This window comes from Colletotrichum godetiae (genome assembly GCF_030913485.1).
Source record: "Colletotrichum godetiae strain CBS 193.32 chromosome Unknown BDP55scaffold_1, whole genome shotgun sequence".
Classification (NCBI taxonomy): Eukaryota; Fungi; Ascomycota; class Sordariomycetes; order Glomerellales; family Glomerellaceae; genus Colletotrichum; species Colletotrichum godetiae.
Genome location: NW_026851249.1, coordinates 2,025,818 through 2,044,894, shown reverse-complemented (window position 1 = coordinate 2,044,894; position 19,077 = coordinate 2,025,818). Strand labels below are relative to the sequence as shown.

General features: G+C 53.5%; 5 protein-coding genes across 5 annotated transcripts; 3 read left to right on the top strand and 2 right to left on the bottom strand.

The window, feature by feature from the left end:
- Nucleotides 1-2,175: 2,175 nt before the first annotated feature.
- Nucleotides 2,176-6,587, top strand: BDP55DRAFT_539095 (uncharacterized protein; the record flags this gene model as incomplete). Its single annotated transcript, XM_060568004.1, has 3 exons — nt 2,176-2,358; nt 2,419-5,594; nt 5,645-6,587. The coding sequence occupies 3 exons, from the start codon at nt 2,176-2,178 to the stop codon at nt 6,585-6,587; spliced, it is 4,302 nt and encodes a 1,433-aa protein (XP_060437169.1).
- An 888-nt stretch (nt 6,588-7,475) lies between these two features.
- Nucleotides 7,476-9,828, top strand: BDP55DRAFT_598289 (aldehyde dehydrogenase). Its single transcript, XM_060571019.1, has 3 exons — nt 7,476-7,761; nt 7,841-8,003; nt 8,082-9,828. The coding sequence occupies exons 1-3, from the start codon at nt 7,700-7,702 to the stop codon at nt 9,666-9,668; spliced, it is 1,812 nt and encodes a 603-aa protein (XP_060437168.1). The 5' UTR covers nt 7,476-7,699; the 3' UTR covers nt 9,669-9,828.
- Nucleotides 9,829-10,216: 388 nt separating this feature from the next.
- BDP55DRAFT_538265 (DEAD/DEAH box helicase) lies at nt 10,217-12,310 on the bottom strand (the record flags this gene model as incomplete). Its single annotated transcript, XM_060567928.1, has 5 exons — nt 10,217-10,644; nt 10,760-11,251; nt 11,307-11,744; nt 11,798-11,991; nt 12,039-12,310. 5 exons carry the CDS (start codon nt 12,308-12,310, stop codon nt 10,217-10,219), a joined length of 1,824 nt encoding a protein of 607 aa, XP_060437167.1.
- Nucleotides 12,311-14,228: 1,918 nt separating this feature from the next.
- On the bottom strand, nt 14,229-15,329 carry BDP55DRAFT_689223 (pre-rRNA-processing protein IPI1; the record flags this gene model as incomplete). The annotated part of the gene is made up of 2 exons (XM_060576716.1): nt 14,229-15,200; nt 15,282-15,329. The coding sequence occupies 2 exons, from the start codon at nt 15,327-15,329 to the stop codon at nt 14,229-14,231; spliced, it is 1,020 nt and encodes a 339-aa protein (XP_060437166.1).
- A 484-nt stretch (nt 15,330-15,813) lies between these two features.
- On the top strand, nt 15,814-16,399 carry BDP55DRAFT_625638 (uncharacterized protein; the record flags this gene model as incomplete). The annotated part of the gene is made up of 2 exons (XM_060571503.1): nt 15,814-15,831; nt 15,908-16,399. 2 exons carry the CDS (start codon nt 15,814-15,816, stop codon nt 16,397-16,399), a joined length of 510 nt encoding a protein of 169 aa, XP_060437165.1.
- Nucleotides 16,400-19,077: the final 2,678 nt, after the last annotated feature.

Here is a 19,077-nt window from a genome sequence, read left to right as displayed (position 1 = left end):
GACTTGTATCTGTGGTGGTTCATGATTGCTCATCGACTGTACGGAGTACAATAGTACATCGTACATCGTAGTGTACCGACCTATGCGTAAGGTACGGAGAACGGGGTAGGTATGGATACAGACAGAGATAGAGGCGCGGCTTTGAGCGTCGTACAAAGCAGACTAAGCGGCAATCGTCCTGTTCGCTGTGCTTGCTCAAGTAATGGAAAAAAGATGGGAATTGTGGCCTTCTGCAGCTTCTGCTACCAACGTTAGCCCAGTCGTCTGCAGGAGCACTGGAGCAGAGACGGACGTGGAGTTTTGCTAGTCCCCGGGCCATCCGGGCGGGCGGCCACTTGACGCGCCCATCCCTTGGTACTCTGCCATGTACCTGCGGCGCCACAACTCTGCGGGAGGGTGGTGTGCATCGGTGACGCGAGTGACCAGTTGACGGGCAGAGAGGGACTTGAGGGACCCCGACGGGGCCGTCTGGGTTTTACGGAGGAGTCGTGATCATGGTGGTGCATTCTTGCTTGTCGCTTGTTGGTTGTGGTGGTGCTGCCGCCATTCTGAGGTGCATCTACAACGATCCATCTGCGGGAAGGGAAAGAAAAAGAGGTGTGAGAGAGGTGGGGGGAGAATGGAAGCTGGGAACTGGCCCGGCCGACACGGCACCCGTACCACGGGGCTCGCGCTTTCGGTTGCTTGGTTGCTGCTTGCTTGGATTGCTCCTTTCTCCAATTCTTCTCCCTCTCTCTGAGTTCCTCCTCCGTCTCCCTCTCCTTCCTTTCCGCTATTCCCACTGTTCTCGAGTGTCCAACTCCGTTATCTGTCCTGTCTCCCTTTTCTCCTCTTTTCCCGGTATGCTGCCTCTCTGTGCCTCTCTCTTCCTCCGACTTATCTCCAGTGGTGCTGTGAGAAATTTGTTAGAAACGTGGAACTCTCACCCTTTGCACATATCTGAGCCATCAGGCCTTGGGGAATCAGAGGAAAAAGCACGATACAAGGGCAATTACAGACAGTACCTGTTCTGGACTGGTCAAGGTCCGTACCTAGTTAGGGTGTTTCCGCTACAGTCACCCACTCTAACGGTAGGGCGAGATACTTCCGCCGCCGTGCTCCCTTCAAGTACCTCCGATACGTACACTTGCTTACCCCTGCGCCATTGCACAGAGTGAGATCCACGAGGTGAGGTACTTTATCCAAGCGTGGATAACTTCCATGTCTTGACTCCCCTCTCCCCTCCCCCCCCCCCCCCCCCCGTGCCTCACAAACCCATCCACGCCGTCACGCCGTCTAAATGACCGAAGCACTGTCCATTTCATCTACTATTCTGCCGCCTGCTGCATTCTGCACAAACTGCGCGCACCGCTGCTCCCAGACTCCCAGACACACTGAAGGGGGGTGACTTGAGGTACCTTACCTTCACCTACCCACCCACCCCCGTCTGCCCCGGTACCCAGCTGCACTCTGCACTCTCTGCACTCCCCTCCCCCTTCACAGCGGGTTTTTGGACAACGCTGTCATCAAACACCGCGACAGCGCCTCCCGGCCCCTTCAGCCAAAATAATTCTTGCCCCCTTCCGACCACTCCCTTCCAATTCTGCTACTCCCTCGCACGAACCACACATCTCGCCCAAGTTCCAACCAACACCACAACACAACCTCGGACGGATATCGACAACGACGACGACGTTACGTTGAACACCCACGGTCGCTCGTTCTCCCTATCACAATCCATTCGACAACAATCTGCTTTATTCGACTTCTGCATTCGATCACCCCCCGTGCTGGAATACCACGCATCGCCGAGTCTCCCTTCCCCGTCTGGGACCATCGTTGCGGCCGGACGTGGCTATACTGGAGGACCACTCGGGTTGATCGGGCTGCTCGCCCGCACACCAAGAGACCACGATGGCGCCCACGAACGAAGAAGCGCCCAACGTGACCCTCGATCCTGCTGCTAACGATCCCGCCAACGATCCCGAGGGTCCCGCGTTGACAACATTGAGGACGAGATGGGCCACCCGCAAGATGACGATCAAGAGCAGCAACAAGAAGAGGCTTTCCATCATGCATCGCGCCGGCCACAAGAAACACAACAGCGAGAAGAGTCGCAACTCCGGCGGCACTGAATCTTTACAAACTGAGGCCAACAGACCCGCTGACCCTGAGGAAAGTAATGGCGGCAGGAAAATGCTCTTCAACCTCCCTTTGCCCGCGGAGCTTCTAGACGAGGAGGGTCACCCAAGTCAGCACTTCCCGAGAAACAAGATCCGCACAGCAAAGTATACGCCCTTAAGTTTTGTTCCCAAGAACCTATGGTTTCAATTCCAGAATATCGCCAACATCTTTTTCCTTTTCCTCGTAATCCTGGTGGTAAGTCGGACTCGAGGTCTTTTCCAATGCACGTTTGAACAGGTTCCAACCCTTGTGTAGTTTTTCCCCATTTTCGGCGGTACAAATCCAGGTCTCAACTCGGTACCTTTGATCTTCATCGTCACTGTCACGGCAATCAAGGATGCTATCGAAGACTACCGTCGCACCATTCTTGACATCGAGCTCAACAACGCCCCCGTACACCGCTTGCGCGGCTGGAACAACGTCAACGTCGAGGAGGATAACATTTCCCTGTGGAGGCGCACTAAGAAGGCCACCAGTCGCTTCTCTGGCCTTGTTTGGCATACAATCGAAAGCATCTGGTCCCCGAAGGCTAGGAAAGAATTGGCAATTCGCAAAAACCCAGAATCGTACGCCGATGCGCCGCGACCCTCGGTTGAAACCCACATTCCCCGAGATTCTATGAATCAACCCCGATCCAATCGAGACTCGTTTGTGTCCGCCCGAGAGGATATTCAGATGACGCCAGTTCCTTCTCCGCTTCCCCGACAGACTCTCGAGGTTCCGCAAGAAGACGACCACAAGCGCGCCGTACAGTTGATGCAACGTCAAGGGGACGTGCTAAACCGCAGCCTACCGGTTAACGGTGATGCCCGCTTCCACAAGGATCACTGGAAAGACTTGAGAGTTGGCGATTTTGTGCGAATTTACAACGACGACGAGCTGCCAGCTGACATTATTGTACTGTCCACATCTGACCCAGATGGCGCCTGCTACGTTGAAACCAAGAACTTGGACGGCGAGACGAATTTGAAGGTCAGACAAGCACTGAGATGTGGTAGATCACTGAAGCATGCGAGGGACTGCGAGCGAGCCCAGTTCTGGATCGAGAGTGAGCCGCCGCAGCCCAATCTTTACAAGTATAATGGTGCCATTCGGTGGCACCAAAAATTCGAAGACTCCCACGAGCCCGACTTGATGACTGAGGCTATTACGATTGACAACATGCTACTCCGTGGCTGCAATCTGAGGAACACGGAATGGGCCCTTGGAGTCGTCGTCTTCACGGGACATGACACCAAAATCATGATCAACTCTGGCATCACGCCCAGTAAGCGTCCCAGAATCGCCCGGGAAATGAACTTCAACGTCATTTACAACTTTGGTATTCTCTTCATCTTGTGTGTCTTAACTGGCATCGTCAACGGCGTCGCATGGGCGAAGACGGACGCATCTTTACATTTCTTCGACTTTGGATCCATTGGAGGAACGGCACCCATGTCCGGCTTCATCACATTCTGGGCCGCTCTCATCGTGTTCCAGAACTTGATTCCCATTGCTCTCTACATCACTCTCGAAATTGTCCGCCTACTGCAGGCAATTTTTATCTACAGCGACGTTGAGATGTATTACGAACCCCTCGACCAACCCTGTATCCCGAAGTCATGGAACATTTCCGACGACCTTGGCCAGATCGAATACATCTTCTCCGACAAGACCGGAACATTGACGCAAAACGTAATGGAGTTCAAGAAAGCAACTATCAACGGACAGCCGTACGGCGAAGCATACACTGAAGCTCAAGCTGGCATGCAGAAACGCCTTGGTGTCGACGTAGAGAAGGAGGCTGCCGAAGCTAGAGCCGGAATTGCGGATGCCAAAATACGCGCGATCGACAGTCTCAGGAACCTGCACGACAACCCTTACCTGCATGACTCCGATCTGACCTTTATTGCGCCTGACTATGTTTCTGACTTGGCGGGTGATTCTGGTGATGATCAGCAAGCGGCGAATGAGCACTTTATGCTCTGTCTCGCCCTGTGCCACACTGTCATCGCCGAGAAGATACCCGGATCACCGCCAAAGATGCTTTTCAAGGCGCAATCACCCGACGAAGCGGCGCTTGTCGCAACAGCCCGCGACATGGGCTTCACGGTGCTCGGCAGCTCTCAGGAGGGCATCAACTTGAATGTGATGGGCGAGGATCGATTCTATCCGATATTGAACACGATCGAATTCAACTCGAGCAGAAAGCGTATGAGTGCAATCGTCCGGATGCCTGACAACCGTATTCTTCTCATCTGCAAGGGAGCGGACAGTATCATCTACTCGCGTCTGAGGCGGGGCGAGCAGCAAGAGCTTCGCAAGCTTACAGCAGAGCACTTGGAGATGTTTGCCCGGGAAGGTTTGAGAACGCTCTGTATTGCGCAGCGAGAGCTCACCGAGGACCAATACGCCAACTGGCGCAAGGAGTACGACGCTGCCGCAGCGGCTCTTGAGAACCGAGAAGAGAAGATGGAGGAGGTCGCGGATCACCTCGAGCGAGAATTGACACTACTTGGAGGCACTGCTATCGAAGACAGACTGCAAGACGGCGTTCCCGACACCATCGCTCTGCTGGGTGACGCTGGAATCAAGCTTTGGGTTCTCACTGGCGACAAGGTCGAGACTGCTATCAACATTGGTTTCTCTTGCAACCTTCTGAACAACGACATGGAACTTATCCACCTGAAGGTTGACGAAGACGAGACTGGCGAGACACCTGACGAACATTTCCTCAACGTCCTGGAGCAGGAGCTCGACAAGTACCTACAGGACTTCGGCATGAAGGGCGACGACGAAGATTTGGCCAAGGCAAGGAAGAACCACGAACCACCTGGCCCGACCCACGGCCTGGTCATTGACGGCTTCTCTCTCAAGTGGGTTCTTCACGATGCCTTGAAGCAAAAGTTCTTGCTTCTCTGTAAGCAGTGCAAGTCGGTTCTTTGCTGCCGAGTCAGTCCTGCTCAGAAGGCTGCTGTGGTCAACATGGTGAAGAACGGTCTGGATGTCATGACTCTCTCCATTGGAGATGGCGCCAACGATGTTGCCATGATTCAAGAGGCAGATGTCGGCGTTGGTATCGCTGGTGAGGAAGGCCGACAAGCCGTCATGTCTTCAGACTATGCGATCGCCCAGTTCCGCTTCTTGTCACGGCTGGTACTCGTACACGGTCGGTGGTCATACCGTCGTCTCGCCGAGACGGTGGCCAACTTCTTCTACAAGAACGTGGTGTGGGTGTTTGGTATCTTCTGGTACCAAATTTATTGCGACTTCGACGTTACGTACATTTTCGAGTACACGTACATCTTACTGTTCAACCTCCTTTTTACTTCGGTTCCGGTAGTCGTCCTTGGTGTTCTTGACCAGGACGTTTCGGACAAGGTCTCCCTGGCTGTACCGCAGCTCTACCGCCGTGGTATCGAACGGGCGGAATGGACGCAGACCAAATTCTGGTACGTATGGTCACAGCAGTGGCCTTGATGCGATGCTAACTAGGTTCCAGGCTCTACATGCTTGACGGTGTCTACCAATCCGTCATGGTTTTCTACATTCCATACTTGACAGTGAGCAGCACGAGCTTCGTGACGAAGAACGGTTTGAACATTGAAGACCGAACGCGACTTGGCGCATACATTGTACACCCTGCCGTCTTCGTCATCAACGCGTATATCCTCATCAACACATACCGTTGGGACTGGATCATGATCTTGATTGTTGTCCTGAGTGACGTTATGATCTTCATCGTTACCGGCATTTATACGGCTACAGAAGGGTCAATGTTCTATTACCAAGCCGCCCCGCAGGTCTACGCACAAGCATCGTTTTGGGCAGTCTTTTTCATCGTCCCGGTGATTTGTCTCTTCCCACGATTCGCGATCAAGGCGATTCAGAAGGTCTACTTCCCATACGACGTCGACATCATCCGCGAGCAAGAGCGGCAAGGAAAATTCTCTCGTCTCACACAGGGCGACGACGCGACGGTTATGGGGGAGCAGACGGCGAGTAAGACCCCGTCGAACTCGTCGGTCAGCTCGCGCAAGGGTAAGCATATACACTATGCCAGTGTGGATGAGGACAGAAGGCCAATCTATCCACCTTCAGTTGCAACACACACGACGCACAACCCGCGCAGCCAAAACGGCAGCGATGGCACCAACTATACGGGCCACCGGCAATCGATGGATATGATGCAAACGCAGTCCCTCGACATGACGCCTCCGATGCGATCCTCCTTCGAACGACCACGTCCCTCCTACGACCGAGCCCGACCATCCTACGATCGAATGCGAGCTTCGATGGACCGCACGCGGGCCAGTTTCGAGGCCAGTAACGACTTCACCTCGGCCGCTCGCCTCTCTCGGATAGAGTCAAGCCAGTCTTACAGCGACCGATTCCATCCTAGACGACTACGAGGTCTGTCATTGACGAAGAGCGCCAACATGTAGCGGCTGCTCCAGACCTTGGACCGAATCGAATCGAACTTTCCTTGTATTATATCCCGGCCTGGCCCTCCCGACGGGGCCGAATTGTTTCTTTTTGCTGTTTTGTTGATATCCCCCCGATGCATCACGATCTGCATGAGCGATCTACGACATTCCAACCCTCGCACTCGAGCGACTCGATGCTTTGTCACCCACCACACACAAATACACACACACTCAGTCACTGCCTTTTTCTGTTTGGTTCGAAGTTTATTATGCTTTCTTGGTATTTTTATCGTATAGGGATTCCTACTGCGACGGCGTTTTAGGAGGACAAAGGATTGGAAGTCTCGGACGGCATTTTTGTGCAAGCTTTGGTGTGCATCCTAGAATTGAGAGGGGGGCGCCAGGAACCAGTCCATGCTGAGGGTGCTGGAAGTTCTTCGTCAGGCCCTAGGGCGTTGTGAGTCTGGGTGGACCAAACAAAGTGATGGCGCACAGCTTTCGCGCTGTCGACGCTTTTGTACATACGCGCGAGCGGGAGAAGGGAAAAGATGCAAAAAACAAAACATAATAGGGGGAAGCTTGGAGATAAGCCACAGAGACAGCAGCCAACTGGTATTTGAACTGTTAACAAGACCCATTTCAACTTTGAGTTCCCAAGGTTGTCATTTGTCGTTTTACTCCATATGCAAGATCAAGACTAGACGATTGAGGCGATGATATTCCTGAATATTGAAGTTGTTGGGAGACGGCCTACCTAGATTACTTTTGCCCTCCATCAGTCCATGGTAGGAATTGAGCACTTGGCGAGGACACTGAGAAGTTCAGGTACCATCTGTGTTGTACCTCAGCTGTTACCCCTGCAGCCAGCCCCCGCCCAAAGCCAGATGCAAGTCCCACCGCAGCGAGGGTCCTGGCAAGGAACTCGACCGGGGGGCAAGCTCCCCCGAGCTCTGCTGATTTTTGACCAAGAACATCCGATGCGCCGCGACCTCATGGATGGATCCGCTTGGAGGGGGCTCGGTGTTTGCACATAGCATTTCCACGATCTCGGTGCCCACGACGGCAGTTGCAGAAACTCTCAATAACAAGCCCAGTGTATATACTCAATTGGACCTGGGTAAATTCCCATCATGGACGCACAGCTCTTGGATGATGTCGCCGATAGGTTCAACGCGTACCTCGACGCCGTTCCGTAAGCTATTACTATCAGCCAAAAGTGGCGTCACATTTGTGCTCGAAATCCAGAGGCTAATTCTACATGCTCGCAACAGGGCCGGACTTCCTCAGTATATCCTCGCTGTGGCTGCTATTGCCATCAGTATATTCCTCGTGCGACTAGCGCAGATCTGGAACGAGGACAAGGCTGTCCCATACACCGTCCCTCCGCCGAAGATTCCGGACGAGCACTCCATTGTCGAGGAGACCAATGTGAAGGTACAGCATACTACGTTCCCCTGATCTCCAGAATCTTACTCAGCTTGAACAAATGGCTAACTAGGCTCTACATTCCAGATCTCCGGCACGACCGCAGTCCAATGCTACGCCCCGGCCACGGGACAGTTCCTCGGCTTCATCAACCCCTCCACCCCCGCCTCCATCGACCGCGCCGTCGACGCTGCCCACGCGGCGCAGGCGAAATGGAAGAAGACGACCTTCCGCGAGCGCCGTCAGGTGCTCCGCACGATGCTGCAACACGTGCTCGATAACCAGGAAGCCATCTGCCGCGCCGCCTGTCTCGACTCTGGCAAGACAATGGTGGACGCCCAGCTGGGCGAGATCCTCGTAACGGTTGAGAAGCTCACGTGGACGCTGAGCCACGGCGAGAAGGCCCTCCGCCCCAGCCCGCGGCCTACGAATCTGCTCATGGCATACAAACGGAACGAAGTGCGGTACGAACCACTCGGTGTCGTCGGTGCCTTGGTCAGCTGGAATTACCCGTTTCACAACCTTGTTGGGCCCATCATCTCGAGCATCTTCGCTGGTAATGGTGTGCTGGTCAAGGTCTCTGAGCAGACGGCTTGGAGTTCCCAATACTTTACCAGCATCGCAAGAGGGGCTCTCATTGCCCACGGCCACGATCCCGCTCTGGTTCAGACGGTTGTGTGCTGGCCCCAGACGGCAAACCACATCACTTCCCACCCAAAGATCTCTCACTTGACTTTCATCGGATCTCGCCCTGTCTGCCTAAAGGTAGCCGCCTCGGCCGCCAAGTCGCTCACACCTCTGATCGCGGAATTGGGCGGCAAGGACCCGTCCATCGTCCTCGACTCTGCCGCCAAGGATTTGAAGCGTATCGTTGAGATCCTCATGCGCGGTACGTTCCAAGCGTCCGGACAAAATTGCATTGGAATTGAGCGCATTATCGCTACGCCAAAGTTGTACGACCAACTTGTGGCCACCCTGGCGCCGAAGGTCCAGAGTCTTCGCCTGGGACCGACCGCAGATGTTGGTGCCATGATCTCCGATGCCGCGTTTGACCGCCTCGAATCCCTCGTCGATAAGGCTGTCAAACAAGGAGCCCGCTTGCTGGCCGGTGGCAAACGGTACATTCACCCAGAGCACCCTAAGGGCCACTACTTTGTTCCAACTCTCCTCGTCGACGTTACTCCTGAAATGGAAATTGCCAATGAAGAGTGCTTCGGCCCTGTCATGACCATCATGCGCGCTCCCGGCCCCGACGCAGACTCTGTTCTGTCGGTGGCCAACGCTCCAGAATTCGGGCTGGGTGCTTCCATCTTCGGCGGCGACAACGATCCTATCCTCCGCGCTGTCGTCGATGGCCTCAACACGGGCATGGTAGCCATTAACGACTTTGGCGCAACCTACGCCGTACAACTCCCCTTCGGTGGCGTCGGTGGGTCAGGCTACGGCCGGTTCGCAGGTGAGGAAGGACTCAGAGGCCTCTGCAACATCAAGAGCATATGCGTCGACCGCTTCGGCTGGTTGGGCGTCCGCACTGCCATTCCTCCACCCGTCAAGTATCCCGTCCCGGACCAGGAGCGCAGCTGGCGGTTCACTAGAGGTGTTGTGGGCGTGGGTTACGCGCAAAGTCTGGCGGGCAAGTTCAAGGGCATTCTCGACATTATGAAGAATGCTTGATCATCTTCATCGCACTCATGAACATTGAACGACGAAGAGCGGGGGGTTGCAGCCACCTTAGCCAGCTGTATCTTGTGTAATGATAATAATAGAGAAAGGGAAAGTGATGAGTTAGAAACATAGATACCAAATCGATCAAAAGCACCTCATTTAAACTCTCAATCACTCTTAGCATCTCTCCTATCGCGTTACTAGTTTCCCAGGGAAAACGAAGTTTGATTCGAAGGAGTCATAATTATATTAGGGAACTTGACAAACAGGCTCGACTTACTCTCCCCTGATGACTGGTTTCCAGCTAAGGACTTGATTCTGTAGCAACAGGCACGACAAATGTGGGATCTCAAGGACGATGTCAATAGATTAGAGACGTGAGGGTGGGTATCAAGAGATATATGATTCATTAGCTGCGATCCTATTCCATTCTGGCAAACTCCATCAAAGCATTCCGAATAGACCGCCCCAACTTCTCTCATCTATCCCTTCTATGGTTGACATATCCCGCAAAGAACCCAAACTTTGCCTCTGGAAATGCAGAAGGTAGTATCTAATTACCAAGAACCACCACCGCCAGAAGAAGCACCCCAAGCGGGAGCGGCCTCGGGCTCCTCCTGCTTGGTCTCGTTGCCGGCAGAGTCGCCGCCGCCACCCCAGGCACAGTCGCCTCCAGAGTCGCCTCCTGTTGCGCCCCAAGCACCATCACCTCCAGCATCATCGCCGCCGCCGCCGCCCTCGTTGGACCAGCCGCCGCCCTCACCACCCAGGTGAGCAATGCCTGCCTCCTCAGGGTCGAAGTCGCTCTCGGTCTCGAACTTCAGGTTCTCCAAGCCCTTACCAGTGGGCTTGAAAGGCTCAAGGAATTCAGGGACCTCCTGCTTGGTCTCCAAGAGGGTGCGGACGAGAACGCTAGCCATGGGCTCATCGCGGTCAGTGTAGAAGGAAGTGGCAATGCCACGCTGACCCATACGACCAGTGCGGCCTGATGTTGCGTTAGCAAGATGTCAAACCACAAGATAACAATAAGGGGGCATTTTGATACGCAGATCAAAGAAAACATGCAAGAGAAAGTAAAAGGTGCCAACAGCTATGCTTACCGATTCTGTGGGTATACTCCTCAATGCCACCGTGATCCAAGCTGGGCAGGTCGAAGTTGATGACGTGGTTGACATTCCTCACGTCAATGCCGCGAGCGCTGATGCCAGTGGCAATAAGGATGGGAGACTTTCCAGCACGGAAAGCGCGCATGGAAGCCTCACGCTCAAGCTGAGTGCGGTCAGCATGCATCGAAGTGCACGGGAAGCCAAGGTTGAACAAGAAGTCGTCCAAGTCATCGCAGGTACGCTTCTGGTTGACGAAGATGATGGTGCGGCAGGCAGGAAGAGAGTTGATCTGATCCTTAAGAGCCTCCTTCTTCTCGAAAGATTCATACTTGAAGACGCGCTGGAGAATGTTGGTGTGGGTGCTTCCAATTCGGCCGATGTTGATACGGACGCTAGATGAAGACAAGTTCTCCTTCGCGAGATCACGGAGCGGCTTGGGGAAGGTGGCTGAGAATAGCATGTACTTGATATTTCCCTCCTGCTGTTCTGAAGAAACTTTTAGTGGGATTCGAGACACGAACAGCGAAAGAGTAAAACTTACCACCACCAGTCATGATGACATCCATCTCCTCGCGCCAGTCATCGTGAAGCATCTCGTCGGCCTCGTCAAAGACCATGTATCTCAAGCGCTTGAGCGAGAGAACATCAGGCCGCTGGATGAAATCGACAAGGCGACCAGGAGAGGCGATAAGAACATCACAGCCCTTTCCGAGCTGCTGAATCTGGTCTCTCAAGGGACCACCACCGTAGGCGACACACGGGCGAAGCATGGTTCTATAACAGAACTTGCGGGCTTCGTTGAAGATTTGAATGGCCAACTCGCGAGTGGGACAGACGACAACCACCAGAGGCTCAGCACGAACCCACTGCTGTCCAAGAGCAAACTCGGAGGGGTTGGGGCGAGGGGCAGCGAGCTTTTTGGCCTTGCCCATGAGCTTGTTCAAGATGGGAATGAGGTAAGCAGCGGTCTTTCCGGAGCCTATCCAAGTACTTTAGTAACGTTGAGCAATATGCGAACAAAGGGATACTTACCGGTCTGAGCGATAGCCACAACATCGAGACCCATGTGAATGGCGGGAAGAGTGTACTTCTGGATGGGGGTAGGAGCCTCGTAGCCGCAAAGCTCGATGTTCTCTTCCATGACAGGGTGCAAGCCGGCGTCCTTGTAGGAGTGAACCGGCTCGACGCGGATCTCTCCCTCCTGGGTAACCTCGACAGAAGAGATGCTAGAAGCTGTCAGTCTTGTTCGATCAATTTCAAAGAGGAAACCTACACAGAGAAGTCGAGGCCAGAGTTGGAGGCAAGGCGAGAGTTGGAATCGCCGAAGAGGGCCTCCTCGAGCTCGGGGAATTTGGGACCAACATCGCCAAATTCCTTATCCCACTCGTAGACGGCACCGTTGCCAGCCCAGTCGTTTGCCACCTCGGGGCCCTGCTGGGCAAGCTGATCGTAATTGTAGGGCAGAGGCTCCGCCCACTTGGTACCATCGCTGTTGACAGCAGCGGCAGGGGCCTTCTTGCCATCGGCAAGAAGAGCCGACTGCATGTCGGCAGTGTCGAACGCAGACATCTTGGCGTGAGGAAGTCTTTCGTGTTGATTAGCTTCTGGATCAGTCGACGGCCAGCGGTTCGTGATGCTTACCTTGATTTGCTTGATGGAATAATGTTGCGATAATTGCAGGGAAGACTGCACGGGGCGAGAACCTTGGTGCTGGATTTTTCCGTTGAGTTAGTACGGCACGAAGGAAGAGGAAGGAAGCGAAGATGTGTATGAGAGAAGGAAACGGAAGCCACCGAAATCCGAGAACGGTTGATGTGGTTACAGCGGGAAGGGGAGTTTAGAGGTCTGTCAATTTTCCGAGATGAAATCTGGCAGGGAGCTTTGAAGAAGGGTTATCCTCGAAAAAGTTGCAGTATTTCCGATGGAAGAAGCAGACTGAGATCAGGGCTGGAAGGGAACGAGGCGAATTTGATTGCAAAGTGAAGAAAAGCCGGGGATTGAAGCCAACAAAATTGTGTTCATCAAAGCTGAGGCTGATGATGTTCAAATGAAGGGCCCCCGAGCAAAGGTTTGCGAAAAATACGTAGACTCCGACAGTGGGTGAATAGCAAAGAAAGATGGGAATGGAAATGGAAATGGGGATAATGGGAGAGCAGATCAAATGAAATGGAAAGTACTTACCTCGCAAACGAAAATTGAAGTCAAAAACTGATCTCTTGTTGGGGATCCTTTCTCGACGATCTGTGATGGGTGTGGAAGAGAATAGAGAAAAGGGAAGAAGTTGAGCAGCAGCAGGTGGGATACAAATATTCGTTAGTGGGAGGGCGCTCGCTGGAAGGCTCGAAGGCGGTAGGCTGTTCCATAGAGGGCAAAAAGGGCCGGAGGCAGAGGACAGGCACCGCTCTCAGAGGAAGCAAGACACGATGAATGAGGCAGGCAGGTCGGACGACTAAGCGGGGATGAGGGTGGAATTGTGACTGCCTCGTGAGACCTTCGAATCAGGTGGGAGAGTCTCCCTCCAGGCTTCACTTCCTGCCTTATCTCAGAAGGCTCAATTGGAACTTGAAAACACTAAACGAAATCTCATTGAAGCTTCGGACGAGAGAGAGACAAGGCCAGACGAATAGTTGCCTTCTTTGACATTACTCATCTATCATCACGTTGTCTTGTTGCCTTTGTAAGGTTGTTTAGATTAACTGCCTGCAGCAAGAAAGAAGACGAAAAGAAAGGCAAGTAATATGGATAGAGGCTGAAGAATACATAGGTGATCTTAAGAACAAAGAAAGACAATGGACTTTGAAGATACAGAATATTCTGCGTATGTCACCTTTGTGTCTGAGTCGACTCTGATGATTCTAATCGGAGCATTTCGCCAACAAATTGAAACATGTAAGATGTCGCTTGATAGCAGCTTGATACCATAGATGAAGCTAGACGAAGATGGTTCATGACTTTTCAGCTTTGAAGGCTCGCTGTATGACACCAAGGGATAGTTATAGACGAGAGGGATGTCCCTCGGTCTCTGTTCTCGGAGTATCTGAAGATCTTGGACAACAGGGGTCTCACCGAGGTGAGATGGGTATCATTAATATATCCATCTATGAATGCTACATACTATGAGGTAGCGGATGGCGACGCTCTTGGACGTTACTAAGCGGCTTGAATGGAACTTCACTTCGTCCGCCAAATCCAACCAGCCAAACGTATAGCCTTCTCGTGGTGAAGCATTGAATCTTTCCATCTCCCAAGAACCCCTCCGGCGCATCACTTTGCTCCGACAGGCAAGACGTAGTTGCCCAGGCACCTAGCTTCAGGCACCTAGCCTCAGCGGTGAAATCAGTGCCATCTGACCGGGACCTACAATACTGCGGAGGAGAGGTTGATGTGGGCAGGCGATCTTGTCTGGCGGGTTCCTAAGACCGCCAGAGATTGCAGATGATTTGAAATTTGGGGGCAGTATCCTTCACCACAAATCAAGGAGATCTTGAGGCTCAACAGCAGACGTTGCCTCATATCCACTCATACCCTCGGTCAATGCATGATCCAATGCAACGGCTGATCGACCGATGGTACCGCCCTCCTTCTTCGACTGCTCTACGCCTTTTTGAAACGAATTCAGGAACCTCCTATGGAACACCCGTTGCCGTGACTCGCGATCATTATACATCTCCGCTTCCTCGTCCCGACGGGTTCCGAACAGGTTGAGGTACGCAAATGGGTTCGGCGTCCGGGGCACTCGGTACATATTGTCCGCATAGGCGTTGGGGTTCTTCTGCGTCGCAACCTCGGGCTTGAGTCCCGCCTGCAGGAACCTAGCCAGCACGGCGACCTGCCTCGCGTGGGACTGCGCGTCCTTTGTGCGGAGGCCCGTCTTTGGCGCGGTCGACCACCCCGAGCTCGTCTTCACAGTCCAGCCCATCAATGCGCAGAAGCTGTTGAGTGTCTTCACCCAGCCGCCCGGGCAGCTGACGGTCTCATCTTCCGCGACATCCAGGAGCCACTCGAGAACGGAGAGCGAATCGTTGCTGATGTCGGCGGAGAGGTGGGTCATTCCTGCTCTGGTGTACATGATGCACTTTTCGGCGTGGTGTTTGACCTCCGCCTCGGGCAGGGCCCGGAACAGCTTCAGCAGCTGGCTGCGGACGGGTCCTGAGGCGTCCGAGATCAGAGGCAGAAGCTTGCTCAGCACTGTTGCGGTTCCGACGGGGTTGTTGTCCGCCAGCACCTGGCTTGTCAGATGGGCCAGGGACTCTTTGCGCTGTTTGTCTGCTCTTGATGTTGAGGCTAGTGAAAGGTTGTGCTTGAACTGGGTTGCGTTGTCAGGGGCTTCAGTCGAGAGTTTCTGGTGGCCCATGGCAATGGACTTTGCCTTGAAACTGGTGTCTGTGAAGTTGGTTGGCTTGACCTTGGCCTTTCCGACCTTGAACTTTGGTTTCTATGAGAACATGTGAGTATTGATATGAGATCTTATGAGAGGCAGCGATCCGCTTCACACTTCTCGCTGAGATATTCATACCGCAAAGTCCTTGGCCTTCTCCTTCTTCTTTCTGTTGCTGGAACCCATGATGTCTTATTTGTGGGATATTCTGGCTTAGTGTCGATTTGGAGTATCCGCGAAGTTTGTGAACGAGTTGTTGAAATTTCTACAGTATTTTGCGAGTATTGAGCGTTGAGTTCTTGGTCACTTCTCACATGAGATGGCTGGCACATTGAAGGTTGAGACCCCTGCAAAGTCTGGAGCCAGAACTTTTCGGCGGTCAGGTACGGCAGAATCTGGTCGAGCTCCAAGTCCCCTCCACTGGCAACTCAGCCCCACCACGACGTTGAGACGCTGTTACCCGGTGAATCCTAGCTCCAGTTATTGGGCACCTTAGCTTCCAACCCAGCCTTACAGACGAGACCCGACCTAGCTTTCGGGGACACTCATTTGTTTCCACGATCCAACGACGCTCGATTCTTTGTGAAAGTCCTCCTGCAACTTGGGACGCATCTAGACAAAGCATCGTCCGTATCTGTCTCTCGCTTGATAATCTCCCCATCTCCCAATTATGACCGACACAACACCCGTGAGCGACCTCGACCCCTCCTCCTCTTCAGCGATGGCGTCATAGCTAAACAAAGAATGTGTCCCCCCTTCCGCAGACCAACGGACCCGACGCGCTGGACGAGACCCTCAAGCGCCTCTCGAACAAACCTGGCGTTAAGGCGACCGTCATCCTCGACCGAATCACGGGTGCGATACTACGAACGAGCGGTCAGCTGTCGTCTTTCAACGCAGCAACGCTACAGACTTCCGGAGGAGGTTCCTTCTCGGGCGAGGGCGCCGCCGCGCAGCAGCAGCAGAACGGTGAGGAGCAACCGCAGGGCCTGGAGGACTTTGCCGCAAAGGTCTGGAACTGGGTGAATGCGTCGGGCGCCCTGGTGTTAGATCTAGATACCGAGGTAAGAAGAGGGATCCGGTCCCGTAGGCAGACTGCGGAGCGAGTCTTTACCCCTGAACGAAGTGCCGGGACTGACCATCGGGAACAGGATGAGCTGAAGCTACTGAGACTACGAACGAAGAAACAGGAGCTAGTCATTGTACCGGATCCGAAGTACCTACTCATCGTGGTACATGACACACCGCCGGCTTGAAGAATCTCAAGGTCTGACTCACGATTCTGGCATCGGTCGGCGTTTCACGGACATGTCCTCATTGGCTTCACCGAGCGGACGTCCTTTGGGAGGATTTGCATCTGCCAAGCCGAAGGGTAGAGGGCCAGGACTGGCATGCTCATTGGCCGGCCCCAAGACGATCGTATTTACACAATACGCAGGAAAGGGAAACCGAGAAACCCTCTTCAGGCTGCCAAGAGGCTGCCAAGCTCCAAGCTCTACGTACATACACACATGGAAAACAAACAAGGGGGGAAAAGAGATAGCTTGGCATGGACGGTCGAGGCTGGCGCGATTACGAATGATACCCTGATATTACCATCCGCCACGACCACCTAGCATATACTTCGTACGTCCGGAATGAAGCCGGAGCGGGTGTTCCGCGGGCGATCGCGGCCAGGGCCGCGGCCCTGCCGGATAGCTCAAGAAAAAAAATAAAATGCAAGAAATGAGATACAAGTGCAAACTCAAAATGATGTTCGAAGCCATCATCGTTTCGTGATATAGGACAAGGCGAACAGCCCAGCCCAGCCCCCCGCGGAAGCCATACCCGTCAGCTCCGGGAGCTGGGCGTTTCCCTGCTATCCGCGACGAACCGTCCGAGCCGAGGCGTCCGTTTCTCCCCTGCCTTGGGAAAATTAGCATTCTGACAACTTGGCACCACTACCACCACCACCAGCTCTGGAAGCTAGAAAGCTAGCCTCGCGAACCAGGTGTAACACCACGGACATGAGCTCAATGTCATCCGGAAGCTCAGTGGCTCGCAAACATATTGGTAAGCCCAAGCTCGGGGGCCTTGGGTGCGCCGGGAAACGTGGCGCGACACCGAGCGAACGGGAAGTGGGCTTGGGGGGGCTAGCTAAGGTAGGCCGGGATGAGGCGCCGGTTCGAATTTGGAAAGTCGAGTTCAAAACGTTGACGTGGGCAGAGTTGCAACCACACACAAACACACACACAGACACACGCACCCCGTCCCCTTGCCCACCCCAAACACCTGGGAATTAAATTAAAGGCCTTTCCCCTTGAAGAAACCACCACCACCATCCACGTCGCTTTCTCGCTTGAAAGTCGCTTGAAAGTCGCTTCAGGCTTCTCGACCAGTCGGCGGTTGAGGATTTGCTGCTTTGGCGACATTTCAAGTGGACGCTGGCGAGAAATTCGATGCGCCCACCACCCTTTTTTTCTTTTTTTTTTTCTTTTTTCACCTCTTTACTAGCGTACTTCTATGTATGAGCCTTGTTGTTTTGGAAATCTTTCCTCCTCTCGTTTCAGTAACTTGTGGCGAGGTCCTGCCTAGACTCCGGGGTGTGTGGTTCGCGAATATCTCTGCCTTACTGGGCATCTCCGGGCTTGCTTGCCTAGGCCCATCCTTCTCTTCTGTTCTGGCCCTTCTCGTGTAAACTTGTCGTAAAGGGAGATTGGGGCTCCTTTAGAGTTTCCTTTAACCTTTTTCTTGCGTCCTTCTGGACGTTCTCGCTTCCAGGTTGTCAATGTCATTGTCAACATGTCTACGCAACGCAGCAGGCCTCTGTTGTAACTTATTGGTGTAACCCTTTTCGTTTTGAAGTCACCTCGGCGGTGGGCTTTTATTTGAACTCTGTTGGGGGGTTTGCCATTTGACTGGCGTTATTGTCAGGGTTCAGAATTAGTCCGCGGGATGCAGCTCTCTTGTTCCCGAACTTGTCAACAGATGTCTTCTGATGATATGCCTTTTCTCCCCTCTCCGGGCCCCTCGCTGGAAGAAATGGAGCTCCAGCCTTCAGCTGAGAATCAACCCCTTTCTTTTTCGTCCTCTCCCGCCTGTCTCCTTACCCCAATGATATGAGACGAAGATGTTCGAGAACAATGGAGAGAAGGCCAGCTCTCTCACTACTCATCGTTCTCGTCGCGCCCACACCCCCGTGACATGTCGCCTCATGTCCATAGTCCAGGTGGATCTAGGTCCACCGACTGCCCAATGCTCATGCTCTTCGGCGGAGACCTTCTCCCAAACCACGACGGAGGCCCCCCCTTGTCAAAGAAAGTTGTCCCATGTTCATTCGGTCGTCGTCGCCGCGGCAGGAAAGGGTACAGAGCTGTCGTCTGCCGCGTGAGGCAGAATTCCCGTTGTCTTCGTTTCGAAATCGTTCTTGAAATAGGTCCATTACTTTCTTACTAGACCCTCTCTCCAGATTTCAGAATGGTTACGAGAAGGAGCCAAGTTGGGCTGTAGAGTTCAAGCTAGAGCTTCGAAGCCAGAAGTCCAAGGTCATCCTTGCTCCAGGGACTCGGTTCCAATTAAATCCCACCATTCATGGTCGGCTCAGCGTCGAATGCTGGTTCTTGCTAGACGTTCGAGAAGCAACAGCCGAAAGGAAGATCTTTAATGCCAAGGGAGGCGGGCGGGAAGAGGTTCAAGCCACACAGACAGACGCGGCATGGTCTGCAAAGTACACTACTTCTCTGCCGTCGGCCCTAAACCCATTGGTGGCACAATGCGTGCTTCGGCTTGCGAGAAAGGGATGTGCGATGACGGGCCCGGCAAATGGGTTGTGTTACTGACGATGGTGGCGTTCGAGTTCTGCAAGAAATGCCAAATTACACCATCTTTGCCGCACAAGCGTGGTCCTTGCTAATAATTCGAATTTGACCCTGCAAAGATTCTTTCTTGCACTGCC

Excerpts from the sequence above, each read along its gene's own strand:
- BDP55DRAFT_598289 (XM_060571019.1), top strand. The coding sequence starts at position 7,700 with ATGGACGCACAGCTCTTGGATGATGTCGCCGATAGGTTCAACGCGTAC. Across the intron at positions 7,762-7,840 it reads GCGTACCTCGACGCCGTTCC|GGCCGGACTTCCTCAGTATA; the intron begins GTAAGCTATTAC and ends TGCTCGCAACAG. Across the intron at positions 8,004-8,081 it reads TCGAGGAGACCAATGTGAAG|ATCTCCGGCACGACCGCAGT; the intron begins GTACAGCATACT and ends TCTACATTCCAG.